This window comes from Pollachius pollachius, assembly GCF_949987615.1.
Source record: "Pollachius pollachius genome assembly, chromosome: 18".
Taxonomy (NCBI): Eukaryota; Metazoa; Chordata; class Actinopteri; order Gadiformes; family Gadidae; genus Pollachius; species Pollachius pollachius.
The window spans coordinates 11,981,343-11,999,742 of record NC_136951.1 but is presented as its reverse complement, the minus strand read 5'-3'; the positions used below and the strand labels follow the sequence as shown (position 1 = coordinate 11,999,742).

Sequence of the window (18,400 nt, the reverse complement as noted above, 5' to 3'; positions counted from 1 at the left end):
GGGCGGGGCCAGCAGCCCTGTGACCTGCGGCTGAAGACGGGGGGCTTTGGTGTCTACGTCTGAGGCATGTTTGGTGTGAGGTTCATAAGCATGTGGAGCAGAATAAATAAACTAGTTTTGTTTCTGGCTATATATATATATATTTTTTTTTATTACTATTTTACTAGATTTACACTTCATTTAAAAAAATATTTACAATAAAAAAAATGATACAAAACAATCCTCACAAAATAATCCCACAAAAAACGTACTTTTGAATTAAAAACAAAAGGGAGTACAGGTAGTGGAGTCTCGGGTGCGTGGGAGAAAACTCGGATGTCGTAGCCTACGGTACATTTACAAAATCAACGACGCGACGGTGCAATAAAGTCGGCCGACTGGAAAGTCACTGCATTTAAATTAAAAATTTTAAAAAATCGCAGGTTTAATGGCAACAAGTAGGAGGGTGCGGTTATGGTCGGACAAAACGAGGTATTTACAGTTAAAGATCGCGATCATGGTGATCGCCTCAGGCCGCTCACACGTTGCTCCCCTCTCTCCACTCCGCCGTCTCGAACATGTGCGGCACCACATAGTCCTCGTAGCGCCCGTCGATGAGCTTGGCCGCGTTGTTCCGGGCGAACCAGCAGTCCACGCTCTGCGCGCCGCTGTAGATGCGCCGGGTCTTCTTCACCACCGGCACCGAGCGCCGCTTCACCTTCAGCACCGGAGTCTTCCTCGCCCCGCCCTCAGCCGAGCCGTCGGTCAGCATCTCGCCCAGCCCCACGTCCTGGTACAGGAACTGACCTGGAGGAGAGAAAACGAGTCGGGATCGGTCAGAAAGTCGAATGGCGATGGAATGCATTGTATTGAACATTTACTTAAAAAAAAAAAATAATAATATATATATATATATATATATATATATACAGTGGGGCAAAAAAGTATTTGGTCAGCCACCAATTGTGCAAGTTCTCCCACTTAAAAAGACGAGAGAGGCCTGTAATTTTCATCATAGGTAAACCTCAGCTATGAGAGACAAAATGAAAAAAAAAAAATCCAGAAAATCACATTGTCTGATTTTTTAAGAATTTATTTGCAAATTATGGTGGAAAATAAGTATTTGGTCACCTACAACCAGCAAGATTTCTGGCTGTCACAGACCTGTAACTTCTTCTTTAAGAGGCTCCTCTGTCCTCCACTCGTTTCCTGTATTAATGGCACCTGTTTGAACTCCTTATCAGTATAAAAGACACCTGTCCACAACCTCAAACAGTCCCACTCCAAACTCCACTATGGCCAAGACCAAAGAGCTGTCAAAGGACACCAGAAACACAATTGTAGAACTGCACCAGGCTGGGAAGTCTGAATCTGCAATAGGCAAGCAGCTTGGTGTGAATAAATCAACTGTGGGAGCAATTATTAGGAAATGGAATACATACAAGACCACTGATAATCTCCCTCGATCTGGGGCTCCACGCAAGATCTCACCCTGTGGGGTCAAAATGATCACAAGAACGGTAAACAAAAATCCCAGAACCACACGGGGGGACCTTGTGAATGACCTCCAGAGAGCTGGGACCAAAGTTACAAAGGCTACCATCACTAACACACTACGCCGCCAGGGACTCAAATCCTGCAGTGCCAGACGTGTCCCCCTGCTAAAGCCAGTGCATGTCCGGGCCCGTTTGAAGTTTGCTAGAGAGCATTTGGATGATCCAGAACAGGATTGGGAGAATGTCATATGGTCAGATGAAACCAAAATAGAACTTTTTGGTAAAAACTCAACTCGTCGTGTTTGGAGGAGAAAGAATGCTGAGTTGCATCCAAAGAACACCATACCTACAGTGAAGCATGGGGGTGGAAACATCATGCTTTGGGGCTGTTTTTCTGCCAAGGGACCAGGACGTCTGATCCGTGTGACGGAAAGAATGAATGGGGCCATGTATTGTGAGATTTTGAGTGAAAACCTCCTTCCATCAGCAAGGGCACTGAAGATGAAACGTGGCTGGGTCTTTCAGCATGACAATGACCCCAAACACACCGCCCCGGCTACGAAGGAGTGGCTTCGTAAGAAGCATTTCAAGGTCCTGGAGCGGCCTAGCCAGTCTCCAGATCTCAACCCCATAGAAAATCTTTGGAGGGAGTTGAAAGTCCGTGTTGCCCAGTGAAGGCCCAAAAACATCACTGCTCTAGAGGAGATCTGCATGGAGGAATGGGCCAAAATACCAGCAGCAGTGTGTGAAAACCTTGTAAAGACTTACAGAAAACGTTTGACCTCTGTCATTGCCAACAAAGGGCATGTAACAAAGTATTGAGATGACCTTTTGTTATTGACCAAATACTTATTTTCCACCATCATTTGCAAATAAATTCTTTAAAAATCAGACAATGTGATTTTCTAGATTTTTTTTTTTTTCATTTTGTCTCTCATAGCTGAGGTATACCTATGATGAAAATTACAGGCCTCTTGCACAATTGGTGGCTGACTAAATACTTTTTTGCCCCACTGTATATTTAAAGTTATTATTGTTTGTTGTGCTTTGTTTGTTAATTATTCGTGATTTGTGTGCGAAAAGAAAATCCAGCAAATAAAGTCTGATTTATTTGAGTTTGACCGGAGGCGAATTTGTGGTTGTGCTGAATTTGATTAGTTATAATCATTTCATCGGCAGAGAAAATCGACCGTAAAGTGAATAAATAATAACCACGCTTTCTCATGAAATGCAAACCCCTTCGAATGTGTATGGCTTTAGCCGCAAGTCAAAAAGAAAATGGTCTACTACATTGACGCATAAAAGAAAGAGGGGAAGAAAAGAGGGACCTAGTATGCCAACCCAGCCGTCGAGCATAACACTGTGAATATTCTATTCTGTATGTATGGACTGTCTGTCTGTACATGTTATGTTTATTTACTGTCGCATTTTTGCACTATTATGTTATGTTGTATGTTAAATGTTGCGCGGTGAACATATTAACAGCACCTTTGGAGTATGGGGAAACGCAATTTCGAACCTGTCTGACAATAAAGTTCCCTTTTGACTTTGACCTCGACCGTGAGCGCTCCCTACCCAGCAGGCCGTGGCAGTCCCGGGACAAGCCCTTGCTGTTGGAGATGTAGAACCCCACGTGATCCCTCTGGTACACCGCGGGGCTCTTGTAGCGGTGCAGCAGGATCACGAAGGCCACCGTCCCGCCCACCGTCACGGTCACGTTGGCGCCCGCCGCCACCGCCACCGCCACCTCGCCGCTCTGCACGGCCACCGTGGCGTCGCAGGGCAGCACCAGGCGGTCGTGCCCATCCAGGATCACCTTCTTGGGGGTGACCTCGATGTAGGCGCGGCGGCCCGGGCGGTCCACCACCACCGTGATGGTGCTGAAGTAGGTGCGCCGCTGCTTGTGGCTGCCCGGTGGCGCCGGAGCGCCGATGAGTTTGCCGTTCACCGTCACCCCTTAAGGGGAGCAAGGAGGAGGGAAAGAACTACAACCATGGCAGACAAGTCGCACTTGTATTATTGCATACTGTCTGAGTATTACGCATGTGGGTTTTTGTGGCTTTTTAGGTCGAGGGCCGTGGAGACTGACGGTAGAGGGGCTTGAGGGATAGAGGGGATGATATGTTGCATTGGACCGTAGGTCAGAATGGACCCTTGGTTTGGCTTTTAAAGGTGACATATTATACCACCAGGAGTGAGCGTTATTAGCCGTTACAAGCCGTTGTAACGGCTTGTAAAAATCGGCCTCTTCTGACATCACAAGTGGGCGTGTCCACCTAGATGTGTGCTGGATAGATCAGTCCACCAGCCTTGTCCAACAGATTGTAACGGCTAATTACCCTCACACCTGGTGGTATAATATGGGACCTTTAAGGAGTGAAAAACACAAGACACATTTATCAGTGTCGAGCATAAAACTGAAACCTTTCGGGCTCTCTTTTAACGGCCTCCTTTAAAACAACATGCTGCGTCTCAAAGGGGTTATCCTTTAGTTGCATTTGAATTAAAATGGCATTTGGGCTTGAGAGGTCATCCAGGGGTCGTTGCTGGGGTGGGGTGGGGGGGGGGGTACCTGAGTGCTTGTGATCGGAGACGAGGCGCAGGACGTGCCCGGGCTCTCCGTTGATGTTGAAGCACACGGTGAGTTTACTCTGGGGGAACTCCACCACAAAATGGGGGTCCCCGTCGGCTGGGGGCGGGGGGAAAACAAACATGAGGGGATTAAAACTGGATACACAAGGGAGCCTGAAACATGAACTACAAATAGTCAGAATCCATCCAGTTGGTTTGAAGAGATGGAATAACAAGTTTGGTTATTCGTCTTGTAGGGAAAGCCGCTAATCTACTACCCTTCAGATACCATTTAAATAAAACGTCACTCCAAGAAATAAATAAAACATTTGGCATTTTACATTTGTCCTTTGACATTTGGCAGTTAACGGCAGTTTGGCTGAGCTCAATACCGTGCCTAAGCACCTCAGACACTGAGAACACATTTTCTCTAATTTGGCCTTGAACTTTTGAAATTCAAAGCCAAAGTCCAAAGTGCTGTGAAGCAGACTAATGGTGTGTTTCAGCGCCTGACCCCAGTGCCGCGAGCACTTCTTCTTACCACCCCGGTCTCCTGAGAACCGGCCCAGAGGAGACGAGATGCTGTTGTTAATGAGAGAGGGCGCGCGGGGTAATGAGGGGGTCATTAGCCGCCGCTAACATGCTAAACCGCTAGCTACCTCCGCTGCAGTCCTCTGTCTTTACACAGAGGAGGAAGCACCAGAAGTAGTGCACAGGAGGACTCCCCCCCCCCCCCCCCCCCCCGCTCCCCTGACTCTCCTTGACGATGTGTAGTCAAGGGTCTCCCCACTCCACACACACACACACACACACACACACTCCCCCCGCGATGGCCATGTGATTTTGATTGCCGCTACCGTCTGTTTGTCAAGCATCCAAATTACAGACTCTTGTCCTCCACAGCGTTTAGACCAGAGAGACAGAGGGAGAGAGAGAGCTTCTTCTACAGAAGAAGCGGTGACTTCCACTCTCATCTGTCTTTTATGTCCAAGCCCCCTCCCCGATACCCTCCAACCCACCCTCCCAGTCTCCCAGAGGAGCTTCAGAACCAACAGAACTGAAAAGACAGAAGGACAAAATCAAAAGCTAAAGGCTGCAAGGACGAGGGGGAGAGACTGAGAGAGAAAGAGAGAGAGAGAGAGAGAGAGAGAGAGAGAGAGAGAGAGAGAGAGAGAGAGAGAGAGAGAGAGAGAAAAACAGAGACAGAGACAGAGAGAGAATGCAATGTATTCACCTGATGTTTTGGTGAAGGTGACGGATTTCCTGGCCGGTCTCCTCACTACACCACCTAGGAGGACAGAATGCATATTAACCGCTCCTATTGACAGCCCATGCAGACTGAGAACCACTTATTTGATACACCATCTGCTATCATCATTTGTGTTAATGGGTATCCTGTGTAATCCCACTGCCTGAGGGACGTCGTGCACACTTTGGCCGTGGTGATAAAGGTTTGGCCGTTAGTGTTAGAGCAGGACGATTAAGGCTAGAATGAGGTTAGTACCATCGACCAATCACAGCCCTCGTCACCCATGACCAGGTAAGACCCCTCTTAAAGTACGAATGGCGTTACCTATAGCGTTCCCAGAAGCCGCACCCTGGCTCCTGGCCGGCTTCCTGTTGTCACCCCGGGCCCCGTCTCCCTCCCCCCCCTCCTCCTCCTCCTCCTCCTCCTCCGCCTCCTCCTCCTCCAGCTCATTGGCCGGTCCTCCGGGCCCCGGGCTCCTGGAGGAGGAGGAGGCGGCGGTGGGCGGAGGCGGGGCCATGGAGCCGTTAGCCATCACCTGGGGCCGCTCCACGTTCAGGTTGGTGAGCGGCGTGAGGAAGTTGTAGGCCAGCGAGAGGTCGGTGGCGTGCCGCGTGAGACCCTCCCGCTCGCCGCCGGTCTGGCTGCGCAGCCGCGACCGCAGCCCCTCCTTGACGCTCAGGAACCCCCACAGCCGCTCCACAAAGTCCTTCTCCGGCGTGGGCGACGCCCCCTCCAGCGATGCCGACGCCCCTGCCGACGGCGGCGGCGCCGAAGCCCCTCCCACCGGCCTCGACGAAGCCCCTCCCACCGGCCTCGACGAAGCCCCTCCCACCGGCCTCGACGAAGCCCCTCCCACCGGCCTCGTCGGAGACGGAGGCGCCCCCGGGACCCTCCCCCCGCCGCCGCTGACCGGCCCTTGGGCCCTCGCCGCCGCCGCCGCTCGGGCGCGCTCGGCCGCCGCCGCCACCGCCGCCTTCACGTGGCGCTCCGTCTCCTGCTGGCGCTGGCGCAGCGGCACATCCGTCTCCAGGACGATGGTCTTGTCGCTGCTGCTGGCCGTCACCTGCACGTGGAGGGACTCTGCGTTGCGATCGGTCAGCCGGCCGGCCACCACGATCTCGGAGCCGTTGAAGTAGTTGGTGAAGAGGCTCTGGGTGACGTACTGCACCGAGTCCTCCGCGTAGTTGATCCGGATGTCCGACAGCAGCGGCGTGCCGATCTCGTCGTAGAAGCTGGGAGCGCAGGGAATGATGGGAAGCACGGTCACACTGGTAAATACTTGAGGGGGAAATGCTCAAATGACCTCTTGCACTTTTTCTTTTTATATTGCGTTCAAGAATTGAGTTGCCAGTGACTGCTGCTTGTTGTTGTTGTGCGCATTAACCCGTATTGAATCTTGAATCTTGAGGGGAGAAAACGGGCGAGACGCATGAGAACCCGCAGAGATCCATCATATAGATGTGCCCTTTGGGGGATACTTTTATCAAAGGTGTCCTACAACACTGAGTGCATGCATACTGTGGGAATCGACTCCCTAACCCTGGCAGTGTTAATGCCATGCTCTCCCCGTTGGTCACACAACAGCTAAAGGGGGTCCCCTGTTGAGGTGCTCGCAGATTCCCTCAACGAACACTTACAAACACCAACATGAGGCCGGTGTGACATATGGTTGTCTCTGGCTGTTATCATAAAAAAAAATTGTCCAAATTGTGGAATCGCGGTCAGCCATCTTCGGCCACCATTCAAGGTCGGGGGTTGGTGTTTATTGGGGTAGTGTGCAAGCTTGAGGCCTCAGAAACCAAGGTGTTAAACTGAACCATCCAAAGCGCTTCCCAGTTTCTTCCAAGGTTCATAGTCGATGACAGAGGGTGGGGGGTTAAGGTACTGATGTTGATGCTAGGAGGAGATTGTGTGAGAGAGTGTTGAAGGCGAGGCCATGACTGGGAGCTCAAGGCTGTCTCTCCGCAACACAGCGTTTTATCTCTGGAATAAGCATCTGATGTTTCACAACAAACACAAACACACAACACACACTACCTCAACTGAGCAAATGTGTGTGTGTGTGTGTGTGTGTGTGTGTGTGTGTGTGTGTGTGTGTGTGTGTGTGTGTGAATGTGTGAATGTGGTTGCATTTCTGTGTTGATGTATGAGATTGAAAGATGGATTGCGATGGGATAAGGAAACACAAACACACAACACACACTACCTCAACTGAGCAAATGTGTGTGTGTGTGTGTGCGTGGTAAAAAGCGGTAGATTCTGATGACGCCGTGCTGACGTTGATTAAAGAAGTGAGTTGTCAGCACCAGCACATCTAGAGCCGTCTCCTCGCACCCGCGTGATGAGAGACAGACAGGCTGGGATGAGTATGCGCACACTGAGGTGAATGGTGGAGGGTTCAGGAGGGATTCACTGCTGCATTAGATATGTAAAACACAAATATGGTGGAGGAAAAGAGAATTGATAACGTTTTTCCTCAAAGGGAACATTTGTAAATGTCAACTGTATTTGTTTGTGTCATTTGAGTAGTTCTGAAAGTAGTCACTAAAAAATTGATGAGAAAGTATACTTCTAATGACTCATTTCAGTAAAAGTCATATTTTAAATAGCACTAACTCATAAGCACTTCATGATTGAACAACAAATGACGAAGCCTAGCTGGCTGGCTTTCTGCCTGGATGTGCTACACTTCACATTTCAAAGTGAGTGCAATATCGATTGTACGCTTTCAAAGAAAATGAACAATATGACTAAACATTGCGTCATCATGAGTTTCATGCAGTAGAGACATATCTGCATAGAAACAACCCAGACCTCAACGAACCCACTGATTCTCAGACAAAAAAAACAAAAAAACAACAGGGAGTCGAGCACGCGGCGCCCGCCCCTTCCCCCTACCCTTTGAGCATGGCGCTGGCGTCGGCGTCCTCGCCGATGCGCCGCATCATGCCGCAGTTCTCCAGCGCCATGCGCTCCAGCAGCCGGTAGTCCACGTCGTTGCCCAGGCCGATGGTGAACACGCAGAACTTCTCCTGCACCGCCTTGCGCGCGTTGCCCAGGATGGCGTTGGACTTGACCACGCCCACGGTGGGCCGCCCGTCCGTCAGGAAGATGACCAGCGACACGCTATTCTGGCTGGCCTCCGGGCCCGCCAGGAAGTCCCGGAGCAGCACCGAGCCCGTCTGCATGGCCTCGTCGATGTTGGTGCCTGGGGGAGGGCAGGTGTTAGGTAAGGAGGAGTGGGAAGGTATTGAAATGCTTGTGTTTCCCCCCTCCCCCAGAAACGTCGCTTGTGGATGAGCCTCTTTCTGAATCATGATAGCAAAAGCTGGCCTATGTCTCCCCTCCTACTAAGGTTCCTGGCCCCCTTAATCTTAAAGGCGACATATTATACCACCAGGTGTGAGTGTGATTAGCCGTAACAAGCCGTTTTGAAAATCTGCTTCTTCTGACACACACTCACACCTGGTGGTATAAAATGTCACCTTTAAAACATTTTTTCCAAAGAGTATCCTCTTGGCGGAAGGTCTAATAAAATCGATACAAACCCATTCCTTAAGGGAAATACAACATTTCTCAACTTCCCAAGCCAAAGCTAAATCTACTGTATCAAAATGGCCTGCAAGCCATCAATGATGGAACCCTAGTATACGTGGCAGTCACCCACTGAATTTACTATGAATTTGCTTGACGGTGAAAATTTGGTTAGGGGTTCAATTGAATTTACTTTGAATTGAATTGTTAGACTTGAAGTGAATTTAAGACAAAGCTTTTGTTGCGTGTCGTGATGCATGAGGGTTGGGGTAGTGATGGTAGTATTGGTGGTGGTAGTGATGGTGGTAGTAGTGGTGGTAGTGATGGTGGTAGTGGTGGTGGTAGTGATGGTAGTAGTAGTAGTGGTGGTAGTATTGGTGGTGGTAGTGATGGTAGTATTGGTGGTGGTAGTGATGGTAGTAGTAGTAGTGGTGGTAGTATGGTGGTGGTAGTGGTGGTAGTGATGATGGTGGTAGTGATGGTGGTAGTAGTGGTGGTGGTGATGGTAGTAGTGGTGGTGGTAGTGATGGTAGTAGTGGTGGTGGTAGTGATGGTAGTAGTAGTAGTGGTGGTAGTATGGTGGTGGTAGTGGTGGTAGTGATGATGGTGGTAGTGATGGTGGTAGTAGTGGTGGTAGTGATGGTAGTAGTGGTGGTGGTAGTGATGGTAGTATGGGTGGTGGTATTGATGGTGGTAGTAGTGGTGGTAGTGATGGTAGTAGTGGTGGTGGTAGTGATGGTAGTATTGGTGGTGGTAGTGATGGTGGTAGTTGTGGTGGTAGTGATGGTAGTAGTGGTGGTGGTAGTGGTAGTAGTAGTAGTAGTGGTGGTAGTATGGTGGTGGTAGTGGTAGTAGTAGTAGTAGTGGTGGTAGTGATGGTAGTAGTGGTGGTGGTAGTGGTAGTAGTAGTAGTAGTGGTGGTAGTATGGTGGTGGTAGTGGTGGTAGTGATGGTAGTAGTGGTGGTGGTAGTGGTGGTAGTAGTAGTAGTGGTGGTAGTATGGTGGTGGTAGTGGTAGTAGTAGTAGTAGTGGTGGTAGTATGGTGGTAGTAGTGGTGGTAGTGATGGTAGTAGTGGTGGTGGTAGTGATGGTAGTAGTAGTAGTAGTGGTGGTAGTATGGTGGTAGTAGTAGTAGTAGTGGTGGTAGTATGGTGGTGGTAGTGGTGGTAGTGATGATGGTGGGATGTGGCGGCGGGTGTTTTGGCGCTCACCACCGCTGGGCGCCAGCGTGTGGATGAACTTCTTGGCGTCCCTGACGTTGAGGGGCGTGACGGGCACCAGACGGCCCGGCTGCCACACCTTCACCTTGTTGGAGAAGCTGATGAAGTTGAAGCGGTCGTCGGGGCGCAGGTCCTTCAGGATGGTGAACAGGGCGTCTTTGGTCTGAGTGGGAGGAGCCACAGTGTTACTGTTATGATAGAGGAGGAGGAGGAGGAGGGGGGAGGGGGTGGGGCCAGTGGTAGAACAGGAAGGAGAGGGGTGAAGAAGATGGATAAAGAAGCTAGGGTAAATACAAAAGTGAAGACACAGCTGTATCTTCGATTTAATATAAACCAGCTCCCTCACCAGCTGCTCTCGGTTATCCACTCCTGACTCGCATGCACGCGCACGCATACTAACACACACACACACACACACACACACACAAGCACACACACACACACACATGTGCAGTTTTCTCTTCTTCTCCCTTATGGGAGGTCTTAATTAAAAAACTGGAATCAAACATAAATAAATTGGAAATGAAATTCAAGAATCAATCAATCTTTGCACTCAACTCTTCATGGAACACATACACACACACACACACACACACACACACACACACACACACACACACACACACACACACACACACACACCCTCCCCCCCCCCCACACACACACAGTCTAGCGATTCCATTTGCGCTCTGCACCGCTTCTGCGTTCCTCCTTCTCAGGCTGCTGATGAATCGTGAGGTCTGTGGTCGGCCGCGAAGCTCCGCCCCCGCGCACCGCGTCCAGCGCGGCCCCTAGAAGGTCAGTACAGCAGGGTGACCCCCGGGGGGGAAGAACCGCCTCTGAAACGCTGCATTGTTCCAGCCACTCCAAGGCACGCTCGTTGTTCATTGGCTCACTCTGCTGGGGGTGGGGGTCAATAAGGGTGGAGGGGGGGTCAGCGAGGGTGGGGCGGGGTTAAGAGTTCTGCTTGTTTCCCGAAAGTTCCATTACCCAATGGGAGTTGACCTTCTTCCCTCCCTCACAGCATGGCCTGGTGTGTGTGTGTGTGTGTGTGTGTTGGTGAGAGTGTGTGAGTGAGAGTGTGTGTGTGTGTCTGTGTGTGTGTGTGTGTGTGTTTTTGTGTGTGTGAGAGAGTGTGTATATGGGTGTATTTTCAACACTTTGGTTTCGTTTGTTTTATGCCTTTCTTTAGAGCGTTTCTCTCTCTTGGTCTGATGTTGGGGCCGTCTTGCCCCTCCTCCCGGGGCCCGGAGGGACCGACCCGGGACCAGGCAGCTGTGTGGATCTGATCCGGGCCGGGACCGGGGCCCAGTGGAGCGGGTGGTTGGGGCAGGGTGGGTGGGTAGCAGGGTTGGTATCTTCATGCTATCATGCTAACGCGGTGGAAAGAGGCTGTAATAGCTGTTCCAGTGTGGGATTAAAGATGTTGGGTTTGATACAATACAACACCACCCCCTGACCCCCAGCCCCCCAGCACATAATGTTCTTCCCATAGCCTCATTCTTTCCTCTTTCTCTATTTTGACCCAGGCGCCTTTGGCTTGAGACGCCTCCTCTATCGGATAGAAACCAGACAGCCGGTCCCGATCGTGACTTTAACTTCTTTATGCCAATTTCACACTCAATATCTCATCTGGTTTATTAAACAACAGAAACTGAAGGTAACCCGATGTGCTAAAGGCCTTGAGCAGCAGACCTGAGAGAGGGAACGTTGCTAATAGCGACATAAATGTTCTTTACACTCTTTTTTTTACAAATTCGGTAGACACCACCGTCCACAGACAGGTGTTCCCTGGAGAACGCCACAGCAACCTTGTAGCCGTGGCAACAAGGCTGCAGCCCCGACAACCTGACCTCCTCACCTGTCTGATCTTGGTGCCCAGCATAGAGGCGCTTGTGTCGATCACAAACACCACGTTCTTGGGGACCACCGGCAGGTCTTTGGGGGCAAAGTAGTGGACGAAGTGGCCGTTCATAACCTGGAGAAACAAAGAGAGGGCGGAGGCACACACACACACACACACACACACACACACACATAGAGATACATACACACAAACACACACACACACACACACACACACACACACACACACACACACACATTTCAGTTCTGTGATTTTATTCCCAGAGTGTGCAACGTTTTCTGGCAGTCACGCGAGGCATTGGCGGTTGTCCTGAGAAATGATTTACCAACAGGTGGATGGCTATCAACACAGCAGTTCATTTTCCCAGAAGCATTCTGGTGAGTGTGTGTGTGTGTGTGTGTGTGTGTGTGTGTGTGTGTGTGTGTGTTTGTGTCTGTATCTGTGTGTGAGCGTTTTGCCTTGCATGTCCACAACCCCAAGAGGGTAAGAAGCTGGTTGTTTCAACCCTGTCATGAATTAATGAATGAAGTCAGGTTTCATTTGGCTGTTTCCCCCCGTCAACAGGGTCACACTCTAGCCCTGGAATCAGCTCCCACAGGGATCTTTAGATACATATATCAGAATATATTGGTGCAATCCCTCTCTCTTTACCACTTTTCTCCTGTCTCACTATACTTGCTCAGTCTAGAAAGGTGAAAAGGTTAACAGCTGTATATAGTGTATCGTACTATTACATGATATATATTTATGTATACTATTATACATTATGTAAATAAAGATGTGTCACCAAGGACCAGTTAAAGTGTATGGCAATGCTCAAGGAGGCCTAGTGGTAGAGTGTGAACATCGGGAATCGAACCGCAAACCTTTTGCCTGGGAGACAAACACCTGGCCTGTACCATCCTGACCATTGCATCACACAAGAAACCCAGCACAATGAAGATATCACTCCTGTTCAACCCTCGCATGGAGAGCTATGGCGGCGAGCTGCATGCACACTGTTTGGTGGTCATTCCCACCTGTATGTCTCCGATGCCCAGCTCTCTCTCCACGTCGTAGCGGACCACAAAGTCGCCTAGGTTACCGCTGGTGGCGATCTTGGCCTGCTGGACGATGTTGGGGCTGAAGCTGACTTGGCAGAAGTTCTTGTTCTGCTTGATCGCCGTGGTGATGGGCATATCGGTCTTGCCTGGACGGATGGATGGATGGGTTTGTGGGTGGGTGGTTGATGGATGGATGGGTGGATGGAAAGATGGATGGAAGACAAAGAGAGGGTGACATTTTAGCAAGGAACTCAAATAAATCCAAGATTCCCCCACACGCACACACACAAGACATGGCTAATTACTTTTGACAACCCTTACCCCTCCCATACACACACACACACACACACACACACACTCACACACACACACACACAACTTCAGACACACACACACACACGCACGCACACACAAAAACCCACCCATCTTTACACACCACACCAACACATAAATATACACACACACACACAGATACACCCATGTGCTCTTACACACACCCGCCCTAACACACACACACACACACACACACCCCCCCCCCCCCCCCTCACCCTTGGACAGGCTGGTGCCGGACCCCGCCCTGCCTCCTCCGTTGCGCAGGGGCAGGACCTCCAGGTGGGAGATGGGGGCGTGGTCCACGATGATGACGTCCAGCGAGAGGCGGCTGATGAGCTGCCGCGGCCGCAGGCTGGTGACGTGCTCGTAGCGGCCCAGCCGGCGCCGCAGCAGCTGCTCGTAGGTCAGCAGGAACACCGCCCGGTTGCGGCCGGGGATGACGGCCGCCATGCGGAACGTCTCCGTCTCCGTGGAGCCGTCGGCGGGGGGGCTGGGGGAGGGGGGAAGGAGGGGAAGGAGGGGGGTTAATTGATGGGGCACACTGCAAAATGCAGAGTGCTCTGTGTAGGTGAGACTCACACTTTGAAGGACAATCATTGAAACAAGGGACGTTGAATTGAATATAGGCATGGTTGGTTATGTAAGTGTCCAAATTAGGGACCTCTAGCGGCTACAGTTGTAGCTATAGTTAGAGATAGTATCATTTTCTGTGGGATTTTCCCACAGTCGTGGCAGCGGCAAAATTGGACAAGAACAAAACGATTTAGTGAAACGATCGGGGCTAGTGACTTGTGGATGGGAACTTTTTATTCCTGAGAAATTTTCTAGTTGAGCTATTTTTTTTTTATCAAGTTAATATCTGCAATAGAAAAGTTACATAGTGCAGGTTTAAGTTATTCATAATCAAGTAATCTATATGAAATGCTTCACGGGAACAGATGTACTTTTTTTTCTTTCTTTAGGATCGATCAGTGCACGTTTTGAAGACGTGGAACTGTTCCATTGTTCCACTGTCTGCTCTACCGATGAGGAGACCAAAACCAGAATCGACCTGCCCTTTCTTTCCTGGCATTGGCTCAACTGTCTTTTGGAAGAAACAAGACAATATCAGACACGTTGAAACAGACATCACGCAGAGTGGACCTTTAGCGTGATGTAACAATAATGTTATTCAAAGAATCTGTGACTGGAGGTTAAAGATGGAGAAGGCGGAGGGAGGAATATATCCCAGTGTTGAACTCATTGCTGAGGGAAAGAGGGGAGGAGTGGTGGCTGCTGGAAGGGCTCTGAGTCTGGGCACCCATCAGGGTGGAGAGAGGGCGGTGCCTAGTTGTGGGTGGAGGTGGATTTACGCAATGCTTCGCTGGATTGGGGAACCCCACAAACACACAACATCGACTCCCCTGTCCGACGGTATTATAGTCCTGATATAGTCTAGTGTTTCACATCCAATCACAATCAAGGATGTCTTTCTCATAGCACAGATATTTTTTCGTAATTTTTTCCATTACATCGAAGGTTACACATTCATATGACAATCCCTTTTCCCTCAGAATCAATGCTGTCTTTCCAGACACACTCACTCACACTCACACATACATGCGCACACACATGGACACATGCACATCAATTTGCATATGTGAGCTAACGAAAACACCCGATTAATCCGCGACACAGTCTCTCACACCCAGACACATAAACAGACATACACGCACACACAAGCACACACACACGTACACATCCACACATACTTGGTGGGGTGCTAATTTGTACTACTGAGATTTTTGGTGTGTATCTAGTCAGCCCATGTTGACAAAGCGGGCCGATAAGAGAGCAGGAACATAGGCTTGTGGGTAATTACAAGGCGACAACAGAGGGAGCGATCAGACTACAGAAGCTCCCCACACAGAGGCTGTCTCCACTCATAACCAGCCACACACACACGCATGCACAGGTATACACATTCAACACACACACACACACACGCACACACACACACATGCATACATAAGCATACATGCACATACATTCCACACACTCACATAGACACACCTGCACATGCACAAAATACACACACACACACACACAAACATGCAAACACATACAAACATGCACATACACTTGAACACATAAGGGATTCCATACACCAACGCACACATACATACACACATATACTCAAGACACAAGTGCATTCATGCACATGCTTGCCCCGAGCGGACAAACCAATACTCACACACACACACACACGAAAACGCACACACACACAAACACACACACAAACACACGCACACACACACACACACACACACACACACACACACACACACACACACACACACACCCATACACAGCATGTTGTCGGTCGAGGAAGCCCCTCACCTCCCGTCTTTGGGGCTGGCCGTGCCAGCGCCCTCCGTATCCTGTCTGACCTTCTTCTTCTCCCGGGGCTTGATCTCACTCTGGTACACTCGGCCGCCGATGATCCTGCCAGGGACAGACGGGTGAAGGTGGGGTGACGGAGAGGTCAGAGGTCAGAGGTCCAGACTCTGAAGCGAGGGCCGCGCTGCCCCCGCTGTTGTTCCCGTCTGAGGGGTGGGGGCGGGGTGTTGTTTAGACAGAATCGTATGTCTTCACGGGGATGACTGGACCGCGGTTTACAAGCGGGTAAACGCTGTTGCTCAGGGAAACCCGGGCTACAGCCCGATCGAAACATTGTAAAACCCCCGATGAGCAGACCGGGATCAGGCTGAATACGGGCAGGGAGCCAAGGATCGGTCCTGCATTAGAAGTTAATAGTTGAGGTGAAACTACTTCTACCTAGTAAGATGTTTGACCTAAGGACTGGACGAGGATCTTTAAGATGGATATGGTGCTGATGGAGGGCGGATTAATACTCTGCTGTTCAGTGGGAAAGATGATCGTTTAGACCCTGAAAATAAATTTGAAATTTCTTCCTTTTGCTTTTATATTAGTGTCTCAATGGAGATGTGGAGATGTATGGTTTCACAATACTCAAAGACCTCTGTTGAAAAAGGTATAAAGATATCCATCATCTCGATGTGAGCCTAGGGTCCACGTGGATGGTCAACATAAACGCCGGCCTGTAACATCGGTTGTGCTGCGCGACGGCTCTTACATGGTGAAGTTGGTGACGTAGGCATCGGTGGGAACAGGGAACTGGAACACGGCCTCGGCGGCGGCCGAGTGCCTGTTGAGCATGGTGCTGTGCACCGCGGTGAAGGCGTAGCGCGAGATGATGGTGGTCTTGATGGAAAGCTCCTGGATGTGCGGTTTGCTTTCCTGCTCAGGGAGAGAGAGATTCAAGATAACTCTAAATCTTTAGCAAGAGAGAGAGTGGAGCCTGTAGTGACACTGAGGAGGTTCTGATCACACAATGAAAGGAGATGATGCCCAGTTTAGAGAGTTAAATGGAAGAAGTTAAAATTAAGAAAGAACGACACACTTAGTTGTTTTTATTTGATCATTACTCATAAGTTAAAATACTTACATGATGAGATGCTTATGATCTCACTTTTCCCCTGAGCTCTGGGATGATTAATGTACACCTTATTTGATATTTTCAACATGTTAATGAATATATTGTATGTGTTTAATGCACATACAATTGGTGTGTCCCACCAAAGGTTCCTTCACAGGAGGTCACGGTGAGCAAAAGATATGGAACTCCACTACTTATTGAACAGCTATGATTTTACTTATTACCGGAAATATAGTTTAGCCAACAAACGTAGGCCTATAGTACAAATATATTTTAGATGGTTTATTACAGTTATACTTTAGATGGTTTAATAGAGTTCGCGCAATACTTCTGGTGTTTTTTGGCACACATGACGTGCGCCTGGCAGATAGCTGTCGTTACACCCCGGTAAAGTATTTAGGATGACATGTTTTTCCACTTAAAAACGGTTTAACTTGACCCATATTAAAAAAAAACTTTTTTTTTAAGTATTAGTTTCAAGAAAAATATTCATATCTATTTTTACCCTGGCAATGATGTCTTTCACCTGCCTGGGGACCCTCCTTGGAGACTGCAAAGAAAATACAAAAATAATAGGCTATTACTACTATACTATATACTACGAAAAAACATAGCAGTAGAAGTTATACAAAGAGCACAACATTTGTCGTGTATCATGTCCTCACTCACAATGCCAAAATCGAAATCAGATAAATCCGAAAAATAATCGTCTCCAAATTCTGAAACGGACAGTTCCTCCCCTGTAACGCACGAGCTGAAAAATACCAACAGAGTAAAAGTAAAAGCCCGCATCTTGCGTTCCTCTTTTGTTAAAAATCTAAAGATGTGTGGGTCCTTATCATCCACCGCGCAGCGCACCCACTCTCACACCGTCTGTTTCTCAGACTGACCTAGGTCATGGATGAGACCGCTCCTCACTCAGAGCCACACCCACCCAGACCGAGATGCCGTGGGCTCAACGTCTTCGGGTTAACATGGTTAACACCCCGATTGTGAAGAAAACCACCGCCCGGGTCACGGGTTAACAGCGGTCGTCATGTCATTGGCCGGCCGACAAGCGCCTCTCGACTGCCTCTGTCCGTTATTGTGCCCCATGTGGCCAACTTCCTACAATCAACACACACAGAACCAACAGGTGTTCTTGCTTAGATTACGACAGATTTCATTTATTTGATAGTTTAAGGGATTTACGATCGTGTATAAATTTGTTTTGAAGAGTAACGCCGAATATATAGCTGGGAAATCATGGCAGTTTAGCCGCGGTAACAGGTGGCCACGTTCATTGGAGCCATCTGGAGGGCGTCATACGTCATTACGTCTCCCGCTATAAAGCAGCCTATATGGGTGGTATTGTTAAATTTACTCATTTTGCGCCAGTATTGTACGCATTACAATTGTAATACGTAGGCCTACAATACGCAAACTTTGTGCGTAGACGCAATTAGCAAATTATGGACGTAACTTTTCTATGCCAGAACCATACTCCCTCTCGCCCACTCGGCAGTTCAAATATCAAAGTTTCCCCCTCTCTTGCTGTGTTTTGTGAGCACAACAAATATTGACCGGGGCCTGTCAAACCTATAAGTTCAGTGGAGTTCAACCTCTCAG

At 49.3% G+C, this 18,400-nt stretch overlaps 1 protein-coding gene across 1 annotated transcript; it reads right to left on the bottom strand.

The window, feature by feature from the left end:
• Positions 1-517: 517 nt before the first annotated feature.
• itih5 (inter-alpha-trypsin inhibitor heavy chain 5) lies at positions 518-17,584 on the bottom strand (the record flags this gene model as incomplete). Its single annotated transcript, XM_079756157.1, has 14 exons — positions 518-786; positions 3,051-3,431; positions 4,048-4,164; positions 5,281-5,334; positions 5,620-6,527; positions 8,194-8,503; positions 10,042-10,213; positions 11,912-12,028; positions 12,937-13,106; positions 13,509-13,783; positions 15,673-15,777; positions 16,430-16,593; positions 17,298-17,342; positions 17,462-17,584. The coding sequence occupies 14 exons, from the start codon at positions 17,582-17,584 to the stop codon at positions 518-520; spliced, it is 3,210 nt and encodes a 1,069-aa protein (XP_079612283.1).
• Positions 17,585-18,400: the final 816 nt, after the last annotated feature.